The sequence below is a fragment of the Ambystoma mexicanum genome, chromosome 6q (genome assembly GCF_040938575.1).
Source record: "Ambystoma mexicanum isolate Mex_15411 chromosome 6q, UKY_AmexF1_1, whole genome shotgun sequence".
Taxonomy (NCBI): domain Eukaryota; kingdom Metazoa; phylum Chordata; class Amphibia; order Caudata; family Ambystomatidae; genus Ambystoma; species Ambystoma mexicanum.
Genome location: NC_090937.1, coordinates 1,640,207,004 through 1,640,231,194, shown reverse-complemented (window position 1 = coordinate 1,640,231,194; position 24,191 = coordinate 1,640,207,004). Strand labels below are relative to the sequence as shown.

General features: G+C 47.7%; 1 protein-coding gene across 2 annotated transcripts in view; it reads right to left on the bottom strand.

Moving 5' to 3' along the window:
• Nucleotides 1-24,191, bottom strand: part of IDH3B (isocitrate dehydrogenase (NAD(+)) 3 non-catalytic subunit beta) — a 455,202-nt gene that overhangs the window by 108,411 nt on the left and 322,600 nt on the right. The window contains exon 12 of one of the 2 annotated variants that reach the window (XM_069632419.1): nucleotides 19,040-20,188. The exons of the other annotated variant lie outside the window; for it this stretch is intronic. Coding sequence (XP_069488520.1) covers nucleotides 20,102-20,188 — 87 coding nt within the window. The 3' untranslated portion in view covers nucleotides 19,040-20,101. Of the gene's footprint in view, nucleotides 1-19,039; nucleotides 20,189-24,191 lie in introns of those variants that run through there. 2 annotated transcript variants of the gene reach the window in all.

The window sequence follows — 24,191 nt, the reverse complement described above, 5'->3', positions numbered from 1 at the left end:
TCTTCTTCTGAATGGTGAAAAACCTGGAGTAGAAGCCGAAGCCTCGCTGGGAGGCTGGAACTTCCTCCACTGCCTGGCTCTCTACAAGCGACCGGATCTCCGCCAAAAGAGTAGCTGTCCCAACCTGTAGGAGTGGAGGAGGGAGGAGAGGCTGGGATAGGAAGGCGGTACCCCGTGGATACTACGGAGAGGATCCAGGGGTCGGCGAAATTCTGGTGCCAGAATTGTGCATGGAGAGCAAGCCTGCCCCCCACCGAAGACACGTGGACCCGAAAGGGCATGTCACGCCTTCTTTCCCTCGAAGGCTGAGGCTGACTGGAAAAAGCCCTTACTCCCCACCACCCCCTTTTTTGTTGTTTGCGCAAGTTCTGAGACGGCGAGTGGTCCGGCTGCCTGGATCTGCGTTCCTGGAAGCCACGGAACCCTCCATATGTACGACCCTTCTCCGAGCGCTGCTAAGATTGGGTGTACGACTTGGGCGTGGTCTTTGTAAGAATGGATAAAGACTTTGCCGTTTGTGAGCTGTTCTTTTTGTCAAGCTCCTCGTCCGTAGAGGAGTGGAAGAGGGCCCCCCCGAACAATAGATCTAGAATGCACTCCTGGACATCCGGGTTGAATTTCGTTGCCCGGAGCCAGGCTGTTCTCATGTCCGTGGCAATGCAGATGGCCACTGACATGTGCCACTGTGGATTCTATTAGGTCATGCACCACGAGCTTGGCTTCCGCTAGCCCCGCCTTGAAGCGTGCTTGGCATTGCGTGGGGAGTTTCGGGAGGAAGTCCGCAATTTCCCGCCATAACCGTTGGTTGGCGGCAGCCAGCATGGCATCTGCGTTGGCCTGACGCAGGTGCAAGGAGGCGTCGGAGTAGATCTTCTTGCCGTACGCCTCCAAGATCTTCTCCTTGCCTAGCAGCGCTGCAGAGGAGGCTAAGGACGACTGAGGCTTGGAGTATAGTGATGCTTCAGCGATCACTGCGCAGTGTGGCTGAGGATGGGTCGAGAGCAAGAGTGTATCCCCCTCCATCTGCCTGTACTTGGCGTCCAGGCGTCGATTGACCGATTGGACCGAGTGGGGCTTGAGCCAACCCTTTTTGCCCAGGGAGACATCGGTTTGCAGTGGAGTCCCTGTGTTGGCAGAGGGGCGTTTCGTGAGGACTTCAGCCAGAACACCCTCTGCCGGCTGTTCGACCTCGGGCTGGGGGAGGCCCAGGTATTCTGCCAGGCCAGCAAGACGTTCATGGAAGGCCCTACCTGAGGATGGCGTGCCTGGATCCTCCTCCTCGTCCGTATCCTGCGGATCTGGAGGACCTTGTGGAGGAGGAGGGGTAAAAGGTGCCGGAGGCTGGGGTACAGGGACCGCAGCTGGAGGTGTCAGAGGTTGCAGAGTTGGCTGTGGAGCCAGAGGAGATGGCTGCACTGGGGCCCCGATTGAGGCAGCTGTGGTGCTGTTAGCATGGCGGGGAGGACTTCCCTGACTGCGTCTTTGATGATGACCCCCATCTGAGGAGACCACATGAGGCTGAGAAACTTCTCGAAGAGCACCTCCTCACTGGCCAAAGAGGTGGCAGGGGTACAGAACGGGTAAAAGGGGCGCTGCTGGGGCCGCTGCATATCCAGTCCATATGGACACAAAGGAAAGTTGCCCTGCGCAAATTAAGGGTAGACTGTAGGTCACGTACCTGGTTGAAGCCAGTCCCACCTTGACACTCGATCTTTGCCAAATTCGTGGAATGGCGTCGGACAGGTGCCCCTTTCTGGTGTAGTGGCCATTTTGTCGAGCTGCCTGCCACGTGTCATTGATGTGTTGCTCAACCCGCTGGGCCCGGCCTCATCCAAGACACTTGCGTGTGGATCACGAGGCCTACCCTGCTCCTCTGGCCTCGGCCCACCCTGCTCCTCTGGCCTCGGCCCGGTGGTGTGACACCCTCGACCCAGAGGTCGGTAGAGCTGCGTTTAGGCGCCCCCTCAGACGTATTGCCGGTATTAGGGCATAGCCCCTCGGATGTATTGCCAGTATTAGAGTGTAGCCCCTCGGCCACTGTGCCGATAAAAGGACGTAGTCCCTCGGGTGTAGACCTGGTACAAGAACCGTCCGGTCCCTCGACATTGCGCCCCAGAGGATCCGAGGACCCCTCGACCCGAAGGCCGGTAGCTGTAGCAGCCTCGAGGCACATGCCAGTAGAAGGACCTGGCCGGTTCCTCATGCGCGGGAGAGTGCCTGAGAAGGGGTCTCCCTTGCGGGGTGCACTGGAAAATATCAGCCCTACCATGGCCCTGGTTCAAGGCTTCACGAAGTTCTTGAGATCCTCTGGAGGCGACTTCTGGAAGAGCTCCCTCCACCTGGCAAGTCTGTTCTTCAGCGCCTTCAAGGACAGCGAGTCACACGCCGAACATGATTGCCAACCGTGGTCTGAGCCAAGGCAATGTAGACAGAGGGCATGGGGATCTGAATTTGGGAAGAGCCCGTTGCAGGATGGACACCTGCTGAACCCTATGGAAGTCGACATGCGCTGGGGAGGAGCATGATGCCTGAGGACAGAGTACCTGAATGATAGATGAGACAAAAAGAAAAGACAGTATCCACGCATGGAATTACATGGTCGAAGCCAAAGCCAAGAGCGCTGGTGAATTCGTCCCGTTCCCGTCGATGCAGAAAAGGGGACTAAGGTGTGGCGCCGGAAGGCAGAGTCAGGGCAGCGCAGGCTCCCTGGGCCGCGCCCCTGCGTGCCTCGAAATTTAAAGGGGAAGGTTTTTTCTGGTGAAAAAGGTTCTGTCTCCCATCCCTTGGAAGGGACGCCAATACAGTAAGGCGGGAAGGGGACGGGACGTAAGAGTAAATCTGAAGATGGCTGGCTGGGGCGGAGCTTCAACCCTGACACCCCATTGGTTAGGGCCATAAAGGACCAACATGAGGGAGGGGCTACATAAATGAATTGCTTTAAGGCCATAATGGTCAATCTACATTGTATTTCTATGGAAATAATGTATATATATATTTAATTTTTTAATATTTATTTAAATCACAGAGGATTCCCAGTCTGACGACGGGGAATATTCAAACATCTGAATCTATGAAACATCCAATGCTGGAGAACTGAGCCTTCACAAACTGTGTGGGCTCATTCGCAGTGAAATGTTGGACACCAGAGAGATCACATTGTTGCATTCTCCTCAAGATGGACAACTTATCCGCAGTTCGTTATATAAACACACTGGGAGGCACAAGGTCAAAAATGTTCGCATTTTTAGAAAAAGAATGTTGGCATCTTTGCCTACAGATGGAGGCATCAGTGATGGTGGAATACCTTCTGGGTAGCCAAAACGAGGTAGCCGGCTGGAACTCCAGATTCCACACAGATGCAAGCGACTGGAAGCTGGACGAGAGAGTATTCCAGAAATTAATGGCAAGATGGGGTCCATTCAAGACAGACCTATTTACGTCGAAACTGAACAGACAAATTGCTCAGTTCTTCAGATGGAGACCAGACCCAGAGGTGGCAGCTATAGATGCATTCCTGCCGCAGTGGGGTCCGAGCATGGAATATGCATTCCTTCCCTTTGCAATAATAGCGAGAACACTGGCGCAGGTGAGATGACAAGTATCCATGGTTCCAATTACTCCAGACTGGAGGGTGAAGCATGGTTCCCAGATATGTTAGGGATGTCCCACAACAATCCGATAGCTCTACCGAGGTTCGAGCTAATAGTAAGCAACCCCTCAGGGGGAGGACACCAACGGTGAAGACAGGCAACCTCTGCTACATTGCATGGGCAATTTCAGGGGATCCTGGTCCAGTCCAGGACTATCGGATGATGCTGAACAGAATGAGGAATCCAGGGCACCAGCAACCAGGAAAGCATACAGATCTGCTTGGTCAACCTGGCATAATTGGTGCATCGAAAGGAACGTTAATTCCACTGGAACAGATGGCCAATTTCCTGGCACAACTAGCATCTCGGGGCAAAGCGCATAGGACAATTAACACAGCACGCTAAGCAATCTCAGTGGGTCACCCAAAGATAGAAGGGCTATCAGTGGGAGAGCACCCATTAATAGGTAGACTTCTGAAGGGAGTTCGACTAATCAGAACTGCGAGGGAGAGATATGACCAGGTGTGGGACGTAGATAAGGTCCTAAGAATGTTCACATCATGGTCAGACAACAGTGATCTAACGAGAAAGGCATTATCAGCCAAGTGGCTATGCTTTTATGTTTATTGTCATGTAAAAGGGTTTCGGATGTGAGAGAGTTAGAGGTCAATAGGAAAGCTTTGTCCCTGCAGGGAATAACTTTTCACATCATGAGAAGAACAAAAACGTTTGAAATCTTTTTTCATATGAGGCATTCCCAGAACACCCTGAGTTATGTCCAGTTAGATGCATTTCAGCATCCAAGTCAATGACTAGAGTTACGACCCACAGGGGTAATGCACTTACTCATTGCCTTAAGGAATCCCTTCAGGGCTTCAACTACACTAGCAAGATGGATCAGATGGGTTATGGCCCAAGTGGGGGCGTCGATACAGATTGTTACAGGGCCAATTCAGTGAGAGGCGATGGCCTCAAAGGCTTTTCATGCAGGAGCCAGACTGGTGGACATTATAATGACAGCAGACTGGTCAAACGAGTAAACCTTCAAAACATTTTATTTGAAGCCAGCAGAAAAAGTGGCAACGTTGCTGGTAAGTAAACTTTCAACAAGCATATTTCTAGCCTCTTTCTGGACATATAATTCACATTTTCCACACATACGTTACAGAACTTCATAATTCTATTGAAGACACAGAGGCGAAGGATTATGCATTTGGGTTATATGTATGACGATTGCCCACCGTATTAGACCGGAAGTCTGAAATATATTTTATGCTGCAGGGTCCATGACGGAGAGCAAGCCGACGGGTTCATGAATATCTTGGAGAAGACAGTTCTACAGCATTTACCGGTTGGGGCGCTACAGTAGGAAAGGACCAGCGAAAGAAAGAGGAATTGTTAAGATGGTGGACAGGATTTACAGGGATGGACAGAGACTATTGGTTGATTAAGATCACATGATTGGTAGGACCAATAATATGAAGGACTTCAAAGACTCAAAACCTATAGAGTTTGTAGTTTTTTTTTTAGCATTTGTTATGTTTGCTGTTATTGTTTAATGATGCTGCTGGAGAAGTAAAGTTGAGTCAAAGCATAAACACTCGCGCCACTGCGTCTTTACTATGGCTTTCTGTAATGCATGTGTGGAAAATCTGAATTCACTGTCAGCAGGCTTCTGGACAAAAACACCTCGGGCAGAGGTTTTCGTCACACCTGGTAGGTAGTGTTGGGATAGAGATGGGCCTATCCCATCACCTTAGGCGCTTCTAAATAAGAAAAATACCATATGAGGCAATGTAACCTACAAGGGGGGGAAATCAGACATCACTAGGCACCATTTGAAGACCCTGTAGCGCATAGAAGTAGGTCCTAAGCACTAGAAATGCCCACACTCCACGACTCTTGTGTTAGGCCCAAACGGGACAGGACACAGACTCACGCTGTCCGTGTTCCCAAGTCACAGAGCCAGATTCCTGCACAAAACATGCTGCCTCTGCTCAAGCCTTGTTCCCACAGAAGTCCATCTCCTCCTTGTCCCTTCAGTGTTGCGAATATTTAGTATCGTCTCCAGGAATGCACCCAGCATGAGACAGCAACAGGCTCCGCACTGTGCCCATTCATCTCCACTAACCTGCCATCGGGTCTCTAACCCCCAACCAGCCAGGCCGGAACCGGCCGCATATCGCCAACCCGACCCCTAGGTCCCAACCCCATAAAGTGCACACCACAGATCTAAAGCCGACATGACTGTATTTCTCTCTAGCAGCAACCCACGTTTCCTCTAACATGAGGCACTAGGAAGGGTAAATCAAAGATCAATTCGCCCCTCCCGGGGGGAAACACTGGGTGCAAGAACTGTGGTTATCAATGAAGCCCTGAATGTGAGGGTCAGCACAACTGTATATTATTCTCCCCCCTTTCCTGTGCCGCCCAGGTGCCTGCCATAATGAATGAATAGTCCGTTTTAGTTTTTTAGTTTAGATAAGACCCTTTGTAGTTTACGCATGCCCTGACCATCACCGCGAGGATGAGCCCAGCAGACTCGCATGCATCAAGATCAACTGGGAAGAACCAACCAATTACCACCTGACATCCCCTATGGAGCAGGTCCATGTGTAGGGTGTCTCCAATCAGTCGAACCAAAATGTCCTGTATATGAATGACATTTTTTATGTTTATAAACTCATATTTGCTAATGTAAGGCCACAGTGCGCTCGAACAGCGAGTTCTTTGCTGGCACTTGTATTATGTACGAGTAAGGGAGTAGTTTCTTACCTGTAACTCCATTTCTCCAGCGTTGGTATCTTTCATGGATTCACATGCTTTGAATATTCCCTGCCGTCAGGCTGAGAACTTCAGTCCTTTATAAAATAGCGTTTTCCCTTGGAAAACTTCGACACTTTTCTGTCCTATCAACATCTTTTTGGGTGTTTAGCCACCACGCAATAGGACGTAGGGTATAAATAGACCCGCCCCTGCGGCTTCCCTTCAGATTTTAACCTCCAAAGTAGAGGAACCAAACCAGGTTTGCATTCAGGGGAGGTCGGCGGGCGCATGTGAATCCATGAAAGATACCAAACGCTGGAGAAATGGAGTTACAGGTAAGAAACTACTCCCTTCTCCAGCATTGGATCTTTCATGGATTCACATGTTTTTAATAGATTACATAGCAGAGTGCAATGCAAACCAATATATCATAGAGTCACATACATGAAACCAACAACCAAAACCAGCAGTGATAACATTCAAATAGATACCCAGAAGCTGTGGGGCTGCACGTCGCACTTGTAAATACACACCATACTGCTGTTCCAGGCAGTAATGCCGAGTAAAAGGTATGCAGCACCGACCAGGAGGCCGCCTGGATAATGTCCACCAGCGGAATCCCCGACCATAATGCCACTGACGGAGCCGTGGAGCTCGTCGAGTGTGCCCTCGGACGCCTCTCCAAAGGCTTTCCCGCCTTAGACAGAAGAAGATAGCAGATGACACCCAGTGAGATAGTCCTTGCTTGGAGATTGCCCGTCCCTTGACGGAGGGTCCATAAGCCACAAACAGTTGTTTTGAAAGTCTGAACTCCTGAGTACGACTCAGATAAAATTTCAAAGCTCTTTTCACATCCAGCATATGTAGCATATGTAGCGCTTTCTCCGCCGACGTGGAAGCGGAAGCAAAGAATGATGGCAGCACGATGGAAGAACGTTTATGAAAAGTGGTTGGCACATTTGGGATAAAGTGCGGGTTAGGGGCCAACACCACCTTGTCCTTGAAGAAACGTAAGTACGGAGGATCCACCACCAGAGCTTGCAACTCAGATATTCTCCTTGCTGAAGAAATGGCCACTAAAAACGCCACCTTCCAAGGCAAGAACTGCAGGGGCGTCGACAACATAGGTTCAAACAGGGGCCTCATCAGACCCGACAGAACCACATTAAGGCTCCACCGCGCAGGGAATTTGACTGGAAGAAAGGTCCGAAATAATCCCTTCAGAAAATGTTTGACAAGATGATCACTAAACGGAGGCGTAGCATGCCGCTACCAAGTGAATCTAGAAATTGCCGCCAGGTGCACTTTTATGGCAGAGAACGCCAAACCTTTATTTGCCAAGTGCAACAAAGAGAGTAGAATTTGCTCCGGTGAAATGTTCAAAAGGGTCCATCCCAGGCTTGCCCTTACACCACCCACAGAACCTTTTCCATGTGCATGCATAGGAGACATTCTTGGACGGAGCTCTAGCTGCCTCCAAAATGCGGCGACAGTCACCAGAAATGTTCAGCGGGCCAAACTCTGAGAAATCAGGAGCCAAGCCGCCAGGCTGAGAGACCCTGGATCGTGGTGCCAGACAGTGCCCTTGTCCTGAGAAAGAAGATCCGGTGTCACTTGCAACCAAATCGGTTTCGCTACGGATAGATGGAACAGGTCCGAGAACCACACAGCATGGGTATTTTCAAATCCACTGGAGTGTCCGTCGAATGAGCGGAAATGGAGCAAATTCGCAAGCGAACCGGTCTGTCCACGGGAAAGAGAACGCATCCCCCAGAGACCCGGGCTGAGGCCACCTGCTGGCAAACTCCTTGCACTTCTTGTTCTCCCGCATGGCGAAGAGATCCAACGAAGGACGACCCCATTTTCGGAAGATAGTCGACACCTGTTGTTCCTTCAGCTGACATTCGTGGAGTTGGTTGACTTCTCTGCTGAGCGAGTCCACGCTCCCATACGGATGTTGTGTAACAGGGCCCAATGCCCAAGTTCCTGAGCCTCTTTCGAGAGCACCCTGGAATGAGTGCCCCCCCTGCTTCCGGAGGTAAAACATTGTGGTGGTATTGTCTGTCAACACCCTCACCACGGAGCTGCGTATGAGTAGCAGAAACGATTTCAGGGCCCAATGAACCGTTCTTAGCTCTAGCACATTGATGTGAAGACTCGATTCCACCCGAGATCACAGACCTTGAAACCAGAAGCTCCCCACCCTGTCTGAGAGGCATCCATCACAATAGTAGCCTGAAACTCCGGTTCCAGCAATGGCACACCTCGATCCAGATTGTCCGAGAGCTGCCACCATCGAAGAGCGTCCACTAAGTCGCTGTTGACCATCACCTTGTCGGACCACAATCCACTACTTTGAGCCCACCGGTCTGCAAGGAACACCTGCACTGGCCTCACAAAGAGACGACAGTTCTTCAAAGAAACGCAGGACGCCATGGCCCCCAATAGTGACATGTATGTTCTGACCGACACTCTTGTCCCGACCTTCCACTCTGCTGCTTTTTGCTTGAGCTTTTGAATTCTCTCGACAGAGGGCTTCACCAGGCCTAGTTGAGTTTGAAATTCTGCGCCCAGAAAAACCAAGTTCCTGGAGGGAGACAGATATGAATTCTCAAAGTTGACGGCGAAGGCTAGTCGTTGCACAGCTGCATGGTAGCGTTGAGGATTGCCTGCGTTGCCTCCGGAGACGAGCCTCGCACCAGCCAGTCGTCCAGGTAAGGGTAGACGTGATGACCTTACCGTCGGCGCCACCGGCGCCAAACATTTTGTAAACGTCCTGGGGGACATTTTCAGACCAAACGGGAGCACTCGGAACTGATAATGATCCTGACCTACTACAAATCACAGGAATCTTCGGTGGCGTCCATGCATGGGTATGTGGAAATATGCGTCTTGTTAATCTGCTGCACCGACCGAATGACTTCTTGAAGTGTGAGCATCTTGAACTTCAGGCGTTGCAGAGTCTTATTCAGCGCCCGAAGGTCCAGAATGGGTCTCCACTTGCCGATGGGTTTCTTCACCACGAAGTAATGGGAGTAAACTCCCTGGCCTCTTTCGGCCACTGGAACCAATTCTATAGCCCCTTTCTGTAGCATACGCACATCCTCCTGCTGTAAGATGTGAATATGAGGTTGCACAGAATACACGGGAGGAATGGGAACCGGTGAGCCTTTGAATTCCAGAGGGTGGCCCAACCGTATCGTGTCCAATACCCAGCGGTCTGATGTAATTTTGTTCTATTTGTCAACGTGTAGTGCCACTCTGCACCTCAACACATTTCTCGGAAGACAGTCATTGTTGTGATTTTGTTTATCTACCTTTGGAGGAAGAGGCCTGTCCCCCTCTCCTTTTGGATGCCTGAAAATCTCGACCTTTTCGCGATGATTGCACTGCCCGTCTGTACCCTTGTGAGGCGTTTCCAGACCGGCCGTAACCCCGGTCTCTGGAAGAAGCAAGTCGGGTGTTTCCCGACGCTCCACGTAAGCCCCCAATAATTTTGCAGTGTCGGAGTCCTCCTTCATGCCCTTGAGGGCCTCGTCGATTTTTAATCCAAACAATTGTTCCCCCTCACAGGGCATGTCCAAAACCTTGTAATGAACCTTTGGCCTAAAATCCATGCACTTCAGCTAGGCTTGCCGACGTAGTACTACACCATTATTAATCGGCTTGATACCAGATTCTGCTTAATCCACAGAGATGTTAATGCTGTGATTCGACGCCTCCTCACCTTCACGTACCAGCAGCATGGCAGCTTTCCGGTGTTCCTCAGGTAGGAGCCAGAGGGGCCAGCCGATGCCACATCTCGCGATCGTAGCGAGCCATGATCGCCAACGAGTTGGCAGCCTTTACCGTCGTCGCCCCCACTGTTAAAACCTTTTTTCCGAAGTCATCCTGTCTTCTAGCGTCACTGTCAGGAAGTGTAGTGCACTTGTGCTGGGTTCTGGCTTTCCGGCTAGCCTCCGCCGACACCACTGATTCAGGGGTGGGTTGTGAGACCAAGCACTTTGGCGTAGAGTTCGGGGCCTTACATTTCTTCTCTAGCCTTCCTTTGACTGCTGGTTCTGAGAAGGGATGGCTCATGGTGCGTAGGCCTTCCTGCCAGACATGGTCCAGGATTGGAACAGAGAAACCTGGCTTCCTTCTCTCGCCCATGTGGTCAAATAAGAAACATTCCTTCCGTTCTTCTTTTGGGGTCAGACCAAATTCAATACAGGCCTTTGACATCATGGCATGGAATGCCCCCACGTCATTCGGAGGAGACGGTTGTTGCTGGACTACGAGCTATTTCCACTTCCACATCAGACTTCCAGGTCGGGTCTCTCGACGGCGACGCAGAGACATTAGAGATAGAATCTCTAGGCCTACAGTCCGAATCAGAGTCTGGTAGCTCACCCTCTTCTGGATGGGAACGAGGAGGCTCTTTGCTCATCGGCCGGGATTTCGGCATCTCAGCTGCAGATGTTTAACGCGCAGGGACCCCTGCCGCGTCGACGATAGGGGCCACCGGGGGCGCACCTAGAGGAGGCAATCTGGAATCTAGCTGACTCAACAGTGTAGATGGGACTTGGAGAACAGCATCGACTGCAGGTTCACCAGAGGATACGTGGATGGACCAGACTCTACTCCCGCCGTCGAAGGGCCAACACACTGTAAGCCGAGGACCGTTGGGTTCACCACTGGCTCTCATTCATCCTCCACCGACACCGAAAGGGCCGCCTCCTGCGGTAGCAGAGTGTCCGGTAGAAGGGCGTCAAACGCTGAAGGCTGCCACGCCCCACCCATAGGGAGCAAGTTGTCCGTCGACGACAAAAACCTCGGGCCTTCTTCGACCGTAGCCAACGGAGCCGAAGACAATCATGGAGGCAGACACTGTAGCTGGCAGTGAAACCGTCGACGGGAATCCCGTCAGTGGCGCCGACACTTGTGGCATAGTTTTTTCAGGCGATCCCCCCCGTTTGGTCCGACTGGATCGATGCTTCAACGACTCTCTACTGGAGGATGACCTACGATGGTCTCCTGAAGAGGAGCATTTCGAAGAGTCCTTCACCGATGACGTTTTTTCAGGCCTTCCCTCTGGCCTACGGGACTGGTCCGAATGACCATGCTTGGAAGACGAAGGAGCCCCTTTCGTCAGGTGTTTGCTCGAAGAGGGGCGACCACTCTTCTCTGCACCGGAAGGCCGAGACTTCTTAGCCGGTTGTTCCGCCAACACCGACCGGCGAGGAACTGTTGGAGCAGGTCTCTCAGACGCCAGGCTATGAACCGATCCCACCTCAGATGAAGGGTAGGTACCTTGGTTTAGCCAACACACCAACCACCGATTGCGGTCCTTTAGCGTTTTCTGAGAGAAGCCTTTACAGATATCAAAGGAGTGATGAGGGTAGAGGCAATAGAGGAAATCCATGTGCCCATCCCCTTCATACACCTTCAGCCCACAAGTCGCGCAGGGCCGAAACAAAGCTTTTCCCGAAGACATTGGGAAAAAACAACACACCAATACGTGTAGAGTCAAAACGAGCACAAGGTGATCCTGACACTTTGGAGACGGTTGAAATCTGAAGGGAAGCCACAGGGGCGGGGCCATTTATACCCTACGTCCTATTGGGTGGTGGCTAAGCACCCAAAAAGACGTTGATCGGATGCAACATGTCAAAGTTTTCCAAGGGAAAATGCTATTTTAAAAAGGACCGAGGTTCCCAGCCTGACGACGGGGAATATTCAAGCATGTGAATCCATGAAAGATCCAATGCTGGAGAAACCTTGTTATTCTTGCAAAAGCTATCTCTTGGCTTATTTCCCTAGCGGGTTGTATTTACTCTGGAGTGTGCATACAGAAGGACTTGCCTTCAAGCCCAAAGCAACAAGAAGCTAGACGAGGAAAGTTGCGCTTTACACGTCAAAGGCAAGTTCTTATCAAACCATTTACAAGACTTCCCTGCTTTTTCACATGATTTGAATTTACTTTGACGAAGGCGCCTCTTTATATTACTCCTTACAATCTAGAGAAACGCTCCCCTTAGCTCTCTTTTAATTGTAGTGCTAACTACTGGCTAGCCTTTAGCAAATATATTTCAGGATTCCTTGCTCTCTTTGCTGAATGAACAACAAATAGCTCTGCACTCCAACCAGTATTCATCATGAAATCCAAAAATGTTAGTGTTCAGTTTCCAAGGCTTCTTATTTTTTTACTAGGCCTCCTAGTGAGGAGACATCACAGACAGAACACGTCCTACCTTCAAGATGAAAGTTGCTAAAAGGCAGTTGAGTACGGTCTTTATTCATAACCTGCCCTGAACATTCTTTATACGAATTCTGTTGATCTAGCCCTCCATCTTGCTCTGGGTGAACTCTGAATCCTCCATCTTGTGAAACTAGAAACCCAGATCGCTGAATTCATAGTTCAGGGGAAAGCACTCAGCTTCCATTATTTTCTTTTCAGGCATGCTCACAGCAGTAGCACAGCTCCCCTGACTAAGCAAGATCTAGCTGCATCATTACTTGCTCTGACCCCTGACAGAGGGGAATCCTTTTAATAATCCTCTCTCTGGGAATATTTCACTCAGCGCCAAAGCCTCTCCTCCCAAACTCCTCAATATGAAAGCACTTATCTATGTCTAGAGGGAGAGATGTAACATGAAGTTGTAGGGTAAGGATTTTTGATATATTTTCGAAAAGAAGTTAGCACTCTAAAGAGGAATCCCAACTCTGAATGCGTGGTAAGAAATCTGAAGATGGACTGCATGGCAGGAGCTGGGGGGAGGGCGCTGATTGGCTGCAGGGCAGATGGACCCAGCAGGACTCTGATAGATCAGTAAAGTGAAATCAGGTCATTGTCTTTACAAAGCAGACCGCTATTTACATATACACAAACACACTGTTAGGATTTTTGATCCACTACGATGAATGGGGTTTCTGTTTGTCGATCGCAGACCTCACTGTTTGCCCTGCAGATTCAGGGCCTGAGGAGTCTGCAGTCCTCAGCTCTACCTCATTTCCCTGCAGCCGGCAGAGTACTGTTCCTGGGTCAGTGTGGCTAGCAACATTACGAGGTCATTTCCTCTGGCCCCCCACGGTGCGCAACGGTCCAAGAAGCAGTTTGGAAACACCATAAAAGGGAGGTAGCCGGTCTAACAGGTTCTCTCTTACCTGTACTCACGTTTCTTAACCTTGCTGATCCATTCTTAGGGTCTTGTTACTACATGACTCTGGAACTGAGCCTCGTCTAAAACCTTTAAGGTATTTAGGTTTCTTAGTTATTAGTTGCTCCTTTTAGTTTTTTGTCAATTTACTATTCCAAAGGAAGTCCCCTCTTACCCAGGATTTTCATTAATCCGGACCTAGGATCCAGGCTAGGTACATCACAGCAGCAGGCAAGTAGTGCTATTTGGGTTTTCAAGCTGCTTGTTGTGTGTTCCCCTGAAGCTCAAGTGCCCAGCTGTTTGTTCTATGAAAAGCGGTGTGTCATGTAGCACTCATGACTTCTGGGAATAGCCACGCCATTTGTGCTAGCAAAATCGGAGCGGGAGGGTTTTGCATGACGGTAGGAGTGAATTTTCTTCTGGGGCTCCTCCAGTCATCCCATTACCAGTCCTCAAGGCTGACACGCACCAAGGATTCCCTTCCTGATGATGGGGTATATTCAATAACATGTGAATCTATAAAACATCCAATGCTGGCGAATTCGGTTCATAAACCAGCACAGAAAGTAACATATACTTGGGTAGATTTATTTCTATTTTGAAAAACAGCAGCAAACCCAGTAGTTACATTTCTAATGAAGGATCAAAGTCCCAAGTACCTTTCACTGATTTCGAAAGATCTGCAGTCATCTTGGAAGGTTCCCTCAGTCAACATGGAGTTAGGAGGACATGCATAGATGCTCCGCAATCTCAGAGAAGGTGGCAGACTACCTTGAAGCCACACCTGCAATTTGCCAGCACTTTTAGTGTCAACCTGCTCAGATTCTGCAGCAGAAATTCAATTTCTCATCCGTGACATCAACTATCGAATAAGAAAAAACGGTCACGTTTCCCCAGGGATTTGATGCTTGCACAAAAGATGGGGCCGTGTTTTTCTGAGGGATTGTAAAATTGGGTTTGTTCAGTTAGGTAGTAATGTGGGGACTTAAACTACTGATCTGCTGCGCCCCACCGTCTTACTGCTACTGTCCGACTCCGACCTGATTTCAACTGGAGAATCTCTTCCTGAACAAAAACAGCATCAGAAATCATGTAGCAGGCCCTTAGGAAGGAGCCCTTGAAACAGGACCTGCTAGCTGGAAAACCTCAGATGAAAGGCCGTTTAGAATGTGGATTACATTCCAACATGTCTAAACTCCAACCGGTCAGCTCTGGCCATCTTTCCCCCCATCGTAGATTGGAACAGTCAATTTTCCTGTATATTGATAGTTAATAGAGCACTCTGACCTCACTCCCCTCCAATTCTCCAATCACCACATTAGGGCCACATCACTACCTGACTGAACTAAGCCAATCCACCAATCCTACAACCCCCTGGGAAAAACATCCAGCAATCCTATGTACAACCACTGGATCTCTGTGAGACCTAACAAAAACATTAACTGCTTTTTATAAGGTGACAAGTATTTTGTAAAAAATAATAAAAACCTGCAACATATTGAAACGGAAGAAATTGATTAAAAAGGTATGAATATAAAAAGGTAGAGTAATTATTAGCTCAGAAAAGGTGAGGGAAGATATACACAAGCGAAGGGAGAGTGGAAAGAAAAGATATTGAAATCAACCAGAAAAGAAGCAACAATGAAACAAAAGAAGGACAAGAGCAAGGATAAGGGAGGAAAAGGGAAATATCAGGAGAACAGATGTGCAGTGAAAAAGGGGCAGGAAAGAAGATAAGACGACTGAAGTGAGGAAAAACGAGACCAAAAAAGGAAACTGAAGACAGAGAGAAGGCAAGAAAGAAACCAAAGGGAGATTGCAATCGGAAAAAAGCAAAAAGTATGACGTGGAGTGCTGCTGTGCGAAACATAGCAACGTGCATGATGGGCACAACTTCTCAACAAAATGTGTAAGCAGACTAAATGCAAATCTTGCACAATCTATTTGCCTACTTGCATAGATAAGGAATTTCTATGAAAGTCAAGTACCATTTACAAGGTACTAAGATTGCAAAGAATCTGCAGTAAATGTCAAAATAAAGTTTCACTGTGTGTCGCTGGACTCTGAGTGTCAGCAGTCTGCCAAACATGAAGTGGACTTATGCTACCATTTACCATTTTACAGAAAGCACTGGTACATTTTTTGGTCACCCGTTGCCATGGAGCAAGTGCTTTTCTATTAAGTTCAAAGGTAAACTAAGTTACTCGACATGCAGGTGTAGCTGGAATGTAAAGAATCTGCAAGGCCTTGTGAGGAATCCCAGGATGTCGTCACTGCCTCCATAGAAGGAGCCCCTTCCTATGAGGCCATTACCTGATAGACCCCCTAAGGGTGGTACTGAGCGGGTAGATCTCATGGGAGGGGAAACCCCCATGGGACCAGTGACCATAGTGGGAAAATGCGCTATGCACTCTGTACCCACATCTCTCTTTCGCCACCTCTCCCCTACCCTCCTATCCTATGCACTTCTGTAGTATGCAAAAATTAGGGAGAACTGAGACAAGGAAGAATGGGGATGAGCACAATGAAGATCTGAAGAAAAACTGTGGCGAGGAAGAGAGAAGGAGCCGCTCAGAAATGGAATCCATCTGAAAGGTCTGGTCTGAAAAGTCACAGAGCTTACTGGTTAGTAGCATAAAGACTGACAACGGACCTACCCCACTGTCAGATGCTCCAGAGAGGAACCTCAACAGGGACCGAGGCTCACACAGAAGTACGGCAAGAGCAGGTGCAGAGATGCTGAAGGTGTGGTCTCCACCGGAACCGCTAAATAAACCAAGAGGCTGGCTGTGGAAGTGCGAGCAGCGCAGCCCAACAGGAACACACGGTCCGGCGAAGAGGGTGACGCCGAAAGAGGCATGGAGCCACTGAGAGTACCGGCAAAGCAGAAAAGAACATGTGGAAGCATGCAATCAACCGGAGGGCTTCAGCCAAGACCCTGGAAGTAACTGGGTGGCTGAGCCTGTGGTTGGGGGTCCCCAGAGGGTGAAGGAAATTGTAGAGGAGCAGCTGGAGGCTTTGCCACTTGTTCCCACCCCCTCACCACCATTGTATTGAAACAGCAGGAGAAGAGCTATAAGTGGGACCCCATCTTATGTCCCTGTATCGCATAGAGTGTATGAGAGATGCTATGTACTCCAACAACCATATAGAATGTACCCTCGCACTGAGCAAGTGGAAGGATATCACGTAGACGCATGTCAGCACACACCAATGGACATTATGGAACATTAAGTGAAATCTGACGAGGGCAGAGTGATTTCATAAAGGAGATATATGAAGTTATATGGAAACGATATTAAAAACCTAAGAAGTGATAATGTAACTGAAGCACTAAGAGAAATATGTACCCAAAGATGAAGTAATCATGAAATACAAAGAAGAAGTTACTTATTGACCAATAATTGTAAATATGGAGTAACGCCAGAAGACAAATGGAAGCTTGCTAACAAGGTATATATAACGTAGCAAGGACAGCCATGGTAGGAAAATGGACAGTCGGCTTGTGTCAGATTCAGTCAAGCTACCTCCGAAACAGACTAAGGCTGCAGAATCAGGAGATGTCGAAGAGCTTCGTGTGCAATACAAACATGAGGCAATGATGGCCTAGTATCAAGGATATTATTTAAAGGAATAATTGCAAGGCACAAGGGGAGTTAACCAAGGCTAAGCTCTGAACGAAGGACACATTGTTCTCATATTAACAAAGATGAAAACATTTGCAATAGCCAAGTATTGGACAAATTAAAGTGTATAAAGCTCATAGGAGATAGAGTGAGCAAGTCTCTAGAGGGTAAGAGGAGTAACAACACCCAGCGTAATTTAATCAAAAAGCAGTAAATAGAAGGTGGAAATTGACAATTTTGTGGTCTCCTAACACATGATTCAGAAGTCGAAAACAAGGGCTATTCATTAAGACACAGACGAAGATAGTGATGTGCTCGCACACCCTTGAATGCTCCAGAACAGTGAGCAGGCTGCAAGGTCAACTACAAACAGAAGACTTTGGCTTATGGTCGAACTGATGAGAGATGATGGATTAATTGGAAATGCAGGGAGTAGTTTGACGGGATTCAAAGCACCTAGGTTTTGTTTCGTGCACATGCTGTAACCATCCGAAAGTCCAAGGTTGGGCGGGAGTGCCAACCAATCAGTGGGTCTAGTGAACAACCTAATATACAATGTTGCATGGACCTATCCACTGCTATTACGTCCGTTATATTCAGTACTGTATGCATTTAGAGGTAGTTCAAGGCGTGCCCCACAGATAAGGGGGTGGCCAATGAAACACTAATCCTTACATGTTCTTTAAGTAGATATGTACCCTTAACCTATCCCTTGATAGGTTTTATTATTTGCCACGTAGGATGACATCATAAATGGCACAGAATGAGGTATAAAGTCTCTGTATAATCACGCTTACTTGTGGGTGTGCCATCATCAGTATTTTGCTATATTCCTTAAGTCTGTCCCGTGATTATTATTGGTAATTCCATCTAGCACAAGATACGCTTCAAGTTGCCAAAGCACACCACCTTGAAAAGCATAATGACTGAAAAGTGGGGGACAGAAGACAGGCCCCATGGGATCCTAAAGGACAGTTTACCAAGATATATAGACAAGGCAAACGGGGTCTGGGACCCTTCTGAGAGATATCAAGTGCTAAGAAGGCATACTTTTCTTCGTGGTAGTCCTTGGAGGGAAGGTGACCCAGCACTGTCACAAGACAAACCATAAAGAGAACTGTGAGAGCAATATATCTGAAGACAGTACTTGGCAGGGGAGTAAACCAAGTCTACATGTGACTTGTAACACAATTTACTTGATGTATAAGCACCTTACAAATGCACAATATCAAGAGACCATACTGTGAGAACAATACACAGGAACACATAGCTTGGCAGTTGAGTGACCAAGTCTGTGTTTGAAACCAGGAGACCGGAGGAAGGAGGAAACCAGGTCTGCCAACCATGGTCAGGCACCCACCACAACTTGGAGGAGCATCCAAGCCACTCTTCTTCGTCACCGTACCGGATATGAGGAAACCAGGTCTGCCAGCCAGGGTCATGAACCCACCACAGTTCGGGGACATATCCATACTCCTCCTCCTAGTCATAATGCCTGGTAAAAAAGAACCAGGCTTGCTAATCCAAGGGGCAGGGACCCCAGACACAGAGAAGAAGGGCCAAACAGGGAACTGAGATATTTTACTATTAATTGTTGAACTGGGTTGCAAGCCTGAAGAAGTTGACATACTGCACCAGAAGCCTAAGGAAGGCTGGGTTAGGAAGACATTCCCCCCCACCTAGAGGACATTTTGCTTTTGACATCCTGATGGTGACAGTTACTTTGGTTGAGGCAGGGAAACCCCTCTTAGAGTTAGGTTAAGATAGGCTTTTCTTTTCATTTTCATATATAATAAAAGTTTATGCCAACCACTATGACCCCTCCATGTCAGAGTCTTACTACTGCACCCTTACAGCCTGTGAACGGAACCAAACCATACTCGTCACAATTGAAAAAGGACACCTCTGGAAAACAGCATAAAGTGAACAGTGTAGAATATTTATTAAATAGTACAAAAACTTAAATAAATATAAAAGTCAAGTTTGGAGCGATTCTAGCTCAGGTTTCCAAATCAGCTGAGAGTGGATCTCTGTTTGTTGGTTCCTGGCAAGGAGATCAGAAGTGGAGTGCTATATTGTGGAAATGCCTGCGCCAGAGTACAAATGCATGCGCCGCTCACTACCGATGCGTATAAAGCTCTGAGCATTCCATAAATATGTGTCAGATTAAGAGAGCAATGCAACTCATGCGGAATGCCTTGCAGGAAGTATATCAATAACTTTGGCTAACATTTTTTCAAAGAAACACAGCATTGCCACAAAGTCCCTAGCTTGAAAAGTGATATCAAAAAATCAATGCAATTCATCCACAGCTTTCCAGCTGCAAAACGTTTAACTGCAGGACACAGCGTTAGCATTTACCATAGATGGCCTGAAAACATCAACCAAAAAAGTCAAGCCTTGAGGCTATGTCTATAACCACTGCATTTTAGACCATACAACGCACCAAACATAAAAGCAAGAGACTAAATCGTGCCAAACAAAAACAGCAAAAGGTCAGATGCCAAAACCTGAACCAATAAGAAAGCCACCAAAATAAGCCCCATCGAGTAAAAAGTAAGGTGATTAAATCAGTGCTGAAGAACGGTCCGAAATCTAGGCATCAATAGCAATACATCGAGGAGTAAAGCAACACATCATACACCAGTGGGAAAGAAATACAGAGACTAAATCCATAGGAGCACAGAAACATCAACATACCATCCAATCAGAACAAAGTAAGGCGACTACATCAGCACAGCACTAACAAATGAACAACCAACACATCAACCATAAGTTAGAAAATCAGCAGGCTAGATCAGCAGCAACACCTATGCCCTTTGGTATAATAAACACATAGAACATATCTTGTGTTGGACCAGTAGCTCTAGCAAGATGAAATCATAATGCAGGTAGAAACATCAATTCACTGGAACTCTGAGTGGAGTGTGGGAAGAACCAGCCTCAGAATGCTATTGTTTGGAGCGGTCTTGCAGTGGAATTATTTGGAGAGCTGATGCAGATTGTCAATCACACATTTCATGAATTCTGTGGTGGAAGAGTAACCGCCCATGTCGCCTGTTCGTACCTAGAACAAAAGCAGAGGGCAACACAGAGACAAGAAATAAAAAGACAAAAAAATACAAAGTGAATATGTCGAAACCAAAAAATGGGATCAAAACAATATAAAATCAAAAGTCAGTAATCGCCAGAAAAAAAGTAAACATGATACATCAATTAAAAGAAAGCAGGAAAAGCAGATGGGAGCATTCTTTACTTTGAAACACATGCAATCGTAGTCATTCTTTTGACACCACCACCAAACATTCCTTATTTGCAGAAATTGATAAAAATTTCTGAATTCCGATTTCTCCCTCTGCTTTTATTTACATACATTTATCTTTATGGTGCCTGTATCGCACAAGATCACACATTCCGAAAGAAGTACAGCCTCATCAATGAGCAGCGAGGTTAACAGAGTACTGGTTTCTAATTGAAGGAATATCTTTTTATTCCTGGTATATACATTCAGAACTCCAAGGCATTTACACTTTATAAATATTATATGGAATAAGTAACCACTGTAGAACAGGCAGTCACGATCGTGGGATAATTCACCACTTTGATATATGTGCCTAAGTGTAAAGGCGCATGTTTTTAAATGTTGGCATCTGAAACTTTCCAAGTACTCACAATTTTGGAAGAAAAGAGAACCGAGGTGCAAGCAGAGGAAGTTCTTTCATCAGGATCACACAATTTGCTCCAGTGGGAATGCTGAGATCCAAATGTTGTCCTCCTTGTAGCACATCTCCTTACCCAGTTCTAGGGCAAGGATGGCAAGGATCCAAAATATGGACAGTGACCGAGCCTAATTATCCATAACCAAATAACTGCATAAATCAGGTGAAAATGTAGTGATGGAGAAATTACGACCAGTAATGTTCTTTCTATGGAGACTTCTCCCACAGATTCCTGATTTTGATAGATAGCCATCCGGCATCAGCTGCTCAGAAAGCTTTACGACGGGGCGTAGTGCGGCTGGACGTTGTCTCTCAAGTCAATGTTCAGCAGCACCACTCCTGGACTCCCAATTTGATGTAGATCGCCATACTAAAGGGGTGCACTACACCCTCTTACCTCAGTTCCCCACCTTTTTTCCACCGGTCTCAGCCTTCGAGGGTAAAATATGCACAAAATGGAAGAGGCCACGTTAAAAAAAAACTAATAGCACCAAATACTTTTTTTTTGGTGAGTAACGAATCACTAAAACGTGGACAAATCTTGGTAACCAAGTGAATTCATGACTAGAACATTTAAAAAATACAAATGTCTTCCTCTTTGCATCTGCAGACAGAAGAGTGAAAATAGACCCGTAATGAAACGTCATGAACTTCCAATCGGGGTAGGCTGTGTGACGAATCCCAGGGCATCGTCAATGTTTCCATACGGGAGCCCCTTCCCCTCGGGCAAGAAAAGTGAGCCGGTAAGCAGATATTTCCCATGGATGTAATATTCAACAGGCAAATCACATGGGGAGTGAGTTTCCCTCTGAGAAACCGGATGGAAATCTGGAAATAACGCATTATGCCGTTAACCCTCCAAAATTTCCGTTAACCTTCTCTCACCACTTCACTAAATACATCAATGTACTTTTGTAACATGCCTCCAGTAGAGGTCAAAGACACTTGCAAGATGTCAGAGAACTCTGTTCAACTCTGGTTGAATATTGGTACTGCGATGTGGAAGAAGCACGGAGTAGTGCAGAGCACTTGTGAGAACTGAAGTGCTCCGTCTAGTCTTTTCGTACGCCCGATTGGTTAAAGTTAATTAAAAACCCAAGCAGCAATGGAACATGGTGTTCGCCTTGCTCTCGTGCAGGGACTGGGAGTGCAGCAGCCGGCGAACACGTAGGAGACGGAGAGGCAGAGTGGAGCGAGACAGTAGCCCGGTGGCAGGTGTGCTCACGGAGAGGCTGTACCGAGGCGGGGAGAAGAAGAGGACACTTCCTAATGGCAGAGGGAGCCGGGACACTGAAGGAGCACAGTCTGCCTGCTGGAGAAGCCCGAGAGGAGCCGCTGGAACAGAGAAAGCACCAGAGCAGATTCAGGAAACCAAAGCACCAGAACGAGTACTGGTGAGCCTACAGAAGGGTTGGGACGCTGAAGCGGTGTCAGGCGAGCCACAAAAACAGCCTGAGCAGTGGAACATGAGTCTGGGACTAAAACAAGAGAACTTCTCCTGGTAAGCCGCCCATGTCGGGAGTGCAGACTGGTTTTACTGAGTCCAGGGTACGCAGAGAACTGTAAAAAGGGGGTCTGGACCCACACATGGGGAACGAACACCCCAAACTTGGAAAAGCAGATCTGAACTTGGCAAACATAAGCTGCTCACACAGGCCTTGGCAGGAGAGTAAACCAAGGCTCTGGGTAAGACCGAGGTCAGACAGTGAGAAAGAGATTGTTGAATACTCAGGAAGGTGGACCGTGGTGGGAGTATTGCGGAAAGGAGGTCAAGGATATCAGCACAGCTTGGGGGAAAGAATCCAGGCCGTTTTTCCTGGGGAAACAGACCTGCCAGCTACAGGCAATTATTAATTTGTAACCAGTGAAGATTCAGGAATCTTTTTCTGTAAACCTGGAAAGACATTGGGGAAAAGATCCACAACCCCCTAAATCATTTGGAACTTTTCATTTGCTTCTGTCTACACCTTTTGTTGGCACTTATTTGAGAACTGGAAAGCTGGGCTGCAGGAGGCAGCCAAGAGATATTACGCCATCACCTTATATTCAGTTTAGCTTGTGAGGGACAGGTTAGGATTTGCACACCGGACAGTGAACTTTATTTTAGACATCCTGACACTGACAGTTTCATTCGCTAGTTTTGTTGAGGCAGGGAAACCCCTCTTAGAGTTAGGGATAGTTAGGGTTTCCTCCAACTCCCCCAACTTCCTCCAACGTCGTAGGGTTAGTAGGGATAGTTAGGGTTTCCTCCAACTCCCCCAACTTCCTCCAACGTCGTAGGGTTAGTAGGGATAGTTAGGGTTTCCTCAAACGCCCCCATTTCTTTTGTGAATAAAAGTCTTTGCCAATCAACATGCCACCCTTGTGTCCGTCTCTTACTCCTAGACCCTAACAGCTGCGAGGGTAAGAAGGAATCTTTGAGAGAAAATCCATAGATAGAACTTTCTATGGTAATTTCTCCTTCAGTGGATTGCGCTCCCTCACAGATTCCTCATCTTGACTCGCAAAGCAGTGCCCCCAGTGGAGGATGGATTGAAGTTAAACCAAAAAGCTTCAAAGCACTGCGCTTCCAAAATTGGAATCGGCCCCAGGGGCAACATCCAGACTGTAATTTTCGGCAAATGTATGCAGAGGGGACCACATTGCTTCCCGACAAATGTCGCTAACAGGCACCTCCCATTGGATAGTCTAGAGGCTGCTACCCATCTGCTTGAATAAGCCTCAGTCCCTGACGGCACTTTGCCCACATTCAGAAAGCACTCGGAGATGACTAAAACTATCCATTGGAAGAGATAGTAAAAGATTGCCCCAACCTGAATTGCGAAAAAACAAAGAACAATTGGTCATCCTTTCTGAAGAAGCCCTCTCGTCAGATCTAACCTGTGGAGTCTTTCCTCATCCTTTGGATGAGGGGAAAAAATACTGGAAGGCCTACACTTTGACTGAATCGGAATTCCAACACAACCTTTGGCCAGAACTTAAGGTGAACATTTAAGGACAACTTCTCTCTGTTGAACCTCAAAAATGGAGGCTTGGAAGAGTGCCTGCAGCTCACTGATCCTTCGTGCCGACGTGATCACCACCAAGAATGTGGTCTATAAAGTGAGAAGCCTGCTGGAAGTGGAATGTATAGGCTCAAACAGAGCCACCATAAAGAAAGTCAAAACCATGATCAGATCGCAATCCGGGACAACAAAAGGCAGAGGAGGAACACAGTTAACAAGACCCTTAAGAAACTGGGCCACCACCGAGATTCAGAAAAAAGAACCTTATTCTGGCATCCTTTTAAACAAATACTAAATTCCCCAGGTATCTCTAAACCATGCCCACAAGGAGGCCTGATTTGGTTAA